Here is a 6,465-nt window from a genome sequence, read left to right on the forward strand (position 1 = left end):
TCTCCTTTTCTTTTAAAGAAACTGAACAAGGGACAAAAACTTTACCTTCGATTTTCTCAAAACAGCATTTTTCGGGGTAGCCCCCTTGTCCATTTCGTTCTTTTCTCTTACATCTTCATTTCTCTACAAGTCTTTTCATGCGATATATTTTTCTCTTCGTTTCACCTTAAAACACAAAAATTGCCACCCCCTCCCAACTCACCATTTTCGCGGGTGGTTGGGCACTCTGGAGAGGTCTGCGCCCTGTTTCTGATCAAACATATTTGACCCCGCTATCGACCTTATCTCTCCTCATTCTTTTCATTGTATATTTCTCTCTGGTAACACCCATAATCTATGACACTTATCTAACCTAATTGTGTTTCAAGCGCTGTACGTACAACTTTGACTAAAGCTTATCCCCGACCTCCCCCACCTAGTGTAAGGGTCACTCGATTCCATCTCACTGTCAGCCATACAGCCCACTGGAAAAGGATCTGCGGTAATTGAATATATATAATAAGCTGAAGGTTTTAATGGTACTGGTAGTTTCCCTTGATAACGGTTATAAGTGGACTCGCTTTTAACAGGAAAAAAACTGCTGGCCCCACCTGTCCTGTTGTATCCGAGTTTGACTGTATGTTCACGTTGCATGGAAAGGTGTTGATTTCTGAAGTATTTTAACTTGATGAAATAACATATATAAACTGCACAAAGTATTTGACTTTTGGTGATGCTGGTGAGGTTTTGTCTCTCCTTAGAAGGACCCTGTATGGATGAAACAAAATAATGTACCTTTTATCTCAAATTGTCTCCAAGAGCTGATTGTTGTCTGTTAGTTTTAGTAATAGATTTACTGCACTTACTACTGTGACTTACAACAAAAATAGTTATATAAAAGATAATATTTCTTTACTACTAGAGAGAAACATTCAAAGAAAAGGAGGAGAGATAAGGATGATAAGTGTTGTCTGTTAAAAACATAGTGTGTATACTTTCATTTAAGACTTGTCTATCTTTTGTTTTCATTCATAGAACCTGACAGAGAAATATGGGGTCAACAGTGAAGTTACCTGACCCCGAAATGATGTCTATTGCTTACCTTGAGGATGGGAAGTATGTCAATGGCGACTCTGGAGAACCACATACTATCCCAGATGCTTTCGACAAGGACAAGTTTCACAGAGGGCGACGTTTTTTCAAAGACAATCTTTATAGTTGCACCATGGGTATGTTCTTTTCTCTCATCATAGGAATGAGCATTCCTGAATTCTTAGAAGCTTTGATTTTTACTGGAGAGTCGGATACTCCAAAGAAAGCTATCAGGCGATATGTTATGACTTACAATCATGTGTTGAAGTGGCACTATGGAAATGTTTGGGAAGAAAATTCAGCTGCAAAAAATTCTATTCTCTTTGTGAGGTCTATGCATGAAAAAGTGCGCTCCAAAATGCATCTTGGCCTTGGAACAAAACACAAGAAGTTTCTGTCACAATATGACATGGGTGTTGTTTTGAGTGGCTTCATGGGATGTATAATTATGTATCCAAGATTTGGAGGCATTGTTTGTTCTAGGTCAGACTTAGACGATTATGTTTATTTTTGGTATGTGATAGGGCGGCTTCTTGGGATTGAAGACAAATACAACATTTGTGCGAACGGACTCGAACAAGCCTTCAAGTTTTGCAAAGAGATTGAGCAGGAAGTTGTATACAATTGTTTGCAAGCTCCTCCTTCCAAGTATAAAGAAATGACAAGTGCTGTTCTTAACGGTGTAACAAATGGTAAGTCCCTAACACTGTTGACATATCCAGTCATTTCAGCTATATCTATTGAATTAATGGGACAGAAATATTCAGATAGTCTCAGCTTTCCTGATCTCATTAGATATGCCATATGGAAGGTCCTTTTTTTCTCTATAAGACACTGTTCTTGGTTCAGATATTTACTTAATTTGATTATTGAGAGGTCTCATGGGTTGACTTTTGTTGACCCGTAAAGACAGCAAGTTCCAGATAAAACACACACGTGTAAAGAAATATAGACTGATAAGTATTATTAATCATAGGGACTGAGGGGTGAGGAAAGCTTGCTATTGAGCTAGGAACTGTGTTATACAAATGCTATTTATTATTTTATACAGTCTAACACGCACACACCGAACAGATATTTAGGCCCGGAATTTCTTATATATGTTGGTTTATTCTTTGTATTCAAAAAGTGTACATCGCAAAATTCCCACATAATGAAAAGATTTATGCGTCCCACTGATTTTGCTAGGTGTGTGCTAGGTATATATATATAGAGAAAGATATATGTGAGGCAGCATGGTGAAATCAGGCTCTTGTCAAAATAATGAAATTTAAAACACTGGCATTTTACTGTAAGTTTGGGAATTTTTATTGAATTTTGGGGGGGGAGCTCAACACCTTCCATGTCCATTAAAGTAAAAACACATTTATGTGTGGATTGTACTGAAAAAAGTTAATTAAAGGCATAAAAAAAATATAATTTTCTGTTTCCGTAGACTCTCAAGCTAAGGAAATAACAAAATTTGGTGGTCATTTTCTCGCTAATTTTACCTCTGAGACCAGGCGATGCCCTCCTCCTTCAATCGCAAATATTTCGACTTGTATTCAAGATAAACACGATGTTTTTTTTCATCAAAAGCAAGATAAATGAAAAAGGAAAATGATACAAATAACTCCACATGCTCAATAATTGACGAGCGCCTGATTCCGCTGTGTTGTGACACATATGTGTGTGTGTGTGGTTGACACCTGTCCTGAATGGACAGTGTTTGTGCATCGTCTTGCATCAGAAAAATATGATGTGCACTTCTCGCTCATAACGGAACATGAACCCACAAGTCTCTACTAGTAGTGGTAGCAGTATTACCTATCATCAGTTGTTTACAGATAAACTCAAATCCTGCCTGCGACCAAGTCATTGGGGAAGTGATTAGGGCTGGGCCCCTTGGATTTGCACTATTCGACATTCATGATTTCTGCGCTATTCACAGCTATTCAAAGTGTGGCATGGCCATTCGAATGCTGTGTGATTTTTTCCATAAATAATGGATTTCTTCTAATTTTTATCAACCCGTAGTAAAATTAAAGCATAATAAAATATCTAAATTCATGGAGGTAAATTCAACATTACGCTCAAGTTGATGATTACGTGACAGAGTGATAAGAGGAACCAGTAGGAGTTATAAAACATGCCTTTTAAAGGCACTCATGCCATTAATAACTCAAAAGACCTTTGCTTCGAATCGCAGCCAGAGATTTTGCGTACATTGCATACTAAGCTCCCTATGCACAGTTCGACATTTGAAGCACAAGGCGATATGGGTACCCAGCAGTGATGTGGGTACCCACCACTGCTTCAAAGCGCAGGGAATGGGTTTTTGTATGCTAGTATACTAAGCTCCCCTTGCGAGATTCGACATTCAAAGGAGAAGGCTGAATGGGTACCCGCCACCGCTTCGAAGCGCAGAAAATGGTTGGGGGGTTTTTATGCTGGCATACTTAGCTCCCCTTGGACAATGTGACATTCGAAGCGCAAGGCTTATATGAGTACCCACCATCGCTTCAAAGCTCAGTGAATGTTTGTTGTTGTTTTGTTTTTTTATTGTAGGCTGACAGACTTACTTAGCTCCCCTTGTACAGTTCGACATTCGAAGCACAAGGTTATGAATGTTGTGATGTGATGTCATCGCATTGCGGTGTGTCGTGCGTGATTAGGGCGAGTCGTATTTTGACCAAAAAAAACCCCACAAATCTGCCAGCCGCCATAGCCTACTTGTGGGGAGATCCAAAAAGTTTATACAATTTGTGGGTAGGCCTAGGTGCAGTGGGGGTACGGCAGGCCGGGACTAATGAAATGAGAGATTAAGAGTATTATAAGCCGTGCTGGCTAGGTTAAAAATATACATTACACACCTTGCTGTTACACTCACTTTGTCTCAATCCCTATTCCATTGTCTGTGCTCTCTCTTACTTTATGGCAGCATTGTAGATTGTTGGAGTACATTCTGTTCCCTTGCTTTTGTCCTGTTTAGGCCGGTTCTTTGATCGTTGCACTATTGTGTAATTTCAGAGATTGCATTGTCCTTCAGATTTCAAATTTGCATTATGTTTCTGTTTTATTTGTTCAAAATTATATGCATAATTTGAATTGTTTTTACAGTGGAAACCTGATATAACGGGGATGGTGGGACTCGAGAAAAAGTCCTGCTATATATTATATCCCTGTTAAATCAGAAATGCAAAGGAAGTAAGCATTTGTTGACTAATCCAGCTGTATTTATTCATGGGTAGTTTCCCTTGCCACAAGTACCATGTGGCAGGCCAATGCGTGACACATTGCGCCTGTGTGTAGCAGGCTTATATTAGGGCTCGATCAAAGTCTGCAGTACACTGCAGCCCTCTCTCGCTTTACCCGCTATGTGTGCTTGCAGTGGCATGGCTTGCGAGGGCTTGTTCCATCACTGCGTTACTCTCTCTCTCTCTCTCTCTCTCTCTCTCTCTCTCTCTCTCTCTCTCTCTCTCTCTCTCTCTCTCTGTCTCTCTCTCTCTCTCTCTCTCTCTCTCTCTCTCTCTCTCTCTTTACACCTTGTTAACGAACATTTGTCCCTGCTATAACCGATTGGGCTCCGATGAGGCCCAGTTATTGCCGATAACTTTTAATAGAGACAAATAGTCGGGAAAAAAGGGGATTTTAACAATCCGTGTTATTACCGGAACCCTGTTATTACCGGGCCTATTATGTATGGTTTCCACTGTATTAAACCTATTATGTTGCCAACAGAATTCTCTTGAACCTTTTTAACCATTTATTGCTTGAAGTCTTTGTTTATATGTAAATCTGTGCAGTTAAATTTTGTGTGATTTGATCAAATTGTACCATGTCAAGCAAACGCACAGGGAGTATTGTTTGGCAGTTATTTGAGAAGATTAACGAAATAAAGCTACCAAGAAACGAACCTCCAAAAGGCAATACAATCTAGCAAATATTTAAATAGCAGTGTTGTGCGATGCAGCGACAGTGTGCATGTGTGTTAGATGACAGATCTATAGCTCGCCGCCTACACTGGTAAAAAGGTTGGCGGGTGCTCTGGTGTGGTTTGCTCCTTCTTTCCTATCAAATATCTATAACCCTGATCTCTCCTTCTTCTTTTTTGTGTTTGTTACTCTCTTGTAAAACCTCTAAACTTCAGCACAAATATGACCTTATTGTGTTGCAAGTGCCGTAAAACTTTTACGAAAACAAAACAATAAAATATTTTTCTCTTGTCCAAGCCACAGCACTAGAAGTGATCACTTCAGTAGTGCTGGCAAATTTGGTTTGTTCTGAAACTGCCTTATTTTTCAAAACGATTTGCGATCCCATACCAGAGGATTATGTTTGTGTGGTACATGTATTGTACAACACAACTTGCTCTTTTTGTAGTTTTGGATCTGCATGCTTGTCATAAACAATGTGTGTTTAGAGAGAGACAGAGAGAGACAGAGAGAAAAAGTGGAGGGGACACTGTTAGGTAGATCTACTGTTTGCTGTATATTGAAACATGTACAATGTATGATTACAGACTAAAATGCAAAAATAAGAAAATTGACATGGCAGGGAAACATTGTCGTTATGGTCCAGTTTTAGCCTCTGCACGTGTTTTAAATACAAAGAATATATACAGGTATAGTAAAAATTTGGTACCTGAAAACTTTTCGAAATGTGCATGTTCGCTATATAAGCATGTCAGACTGTTGTTTTGTTTTGGACTTGAATTGGAGAAGTAAAGAGTGCCTTGACTACATTGACACAGTGTGCATTCTACTAAAAGGAAGTTATAATATTTTGTTGTCATTGCTGTTATTGCGTTGTTGTTGCCATAAGGTTCATTATCATCAAAACATCAACTTTTCAGAAAATCTTGACATTATTTTGAACTTCCCATTGTTCATTGATGATTTTTCTCCATACATTTAGGTTCTTTGTCAGATTGTTTTCGTACTACATTATATTTGTATAAAGACCACAAAAACAACCTTCCTTCTATCTCCATTCTGAAGGTACACTGTTGTGTATAAATAGTGGAGGAATTGAAAATTCATACATTGATGTATTTGAAGTTTTAAAATGAAATATATTGCAATTGTCTGTACATGTGTACGATTAATTTACCTACAGGTACTGTACATGTTTGGGGGTTTTTTGCGTTCGAAAATGTCTATGGTATGATAACAGGTACCACTCAGTCATTGTTAATGTTTAGCCTACCCTCAATAAAAAAGCCTTAAGGAATTATTCATCACCTTTTTGTCCATTAATCCCCTCATTGTACTTGTGGTCTCTGGTGATTCTGTATAGCCTTACTTTGGTGATATGAGGCATCATTGGTCTTGTGCTTAGGCTGTTGGACTCTCTCTCTCTCTCTCTCTCTCTGTGTCTTCTCTCTCTCTCTCTCTCTCTCTCTCTCTCTCTCTC

At 38.8% G+C, this 6,465-nt stretch overlaps 1 protein-coding gene across 2 annotated transcripts in view; it reads left to right on the plus strand.

The window, feature by feature from the left end:
• The window catches only part of LOC101846682, a 7,546-nt gene extending 5,155 nt beyond the window's left edge, over positions 1–2,391 (plus strand). The window contains exons 3-4 of one of the 2 annotated variants that reach the window (XM_035971838.1): positions 420–481; positions 1,015–2,391. In XM_035971838.1, coding sequence (XP_035827731.1) covers positions 1,031–1,978 — 948 coding nt within the window. In that variant the 5' untranslated portion in view covers positions 420–481; positions 1,015–1,030 and the 3' untranslated portion in view covers positions 1,979–2,391. The remainder of the gene's footprint in view (positions 1–419; positions 482–1,014) is intronic. The other variant, XM_035971837.1, reaches the window with a different exon arrangement.
• The last annotated feature ends 4,074 nt before the right edge of the window (positions 2,392–6,465 follow it).

Source organism: Aplysia californica, unplaced genomic scaffold (genome assembly GCF_000002075.1).
Source record: "Aplysia californica isolate F4 #8 unplaced genomic scaffold, AplCal3.0 scaffold00518, whole genome shotgun sequence".
Taxonomy (NCBI): Eukaryota; Metazoa; Mollusca; class Gastropoda; order Aplysiida; family Aplysiidae; genus Aplysia; species Aplysia californica.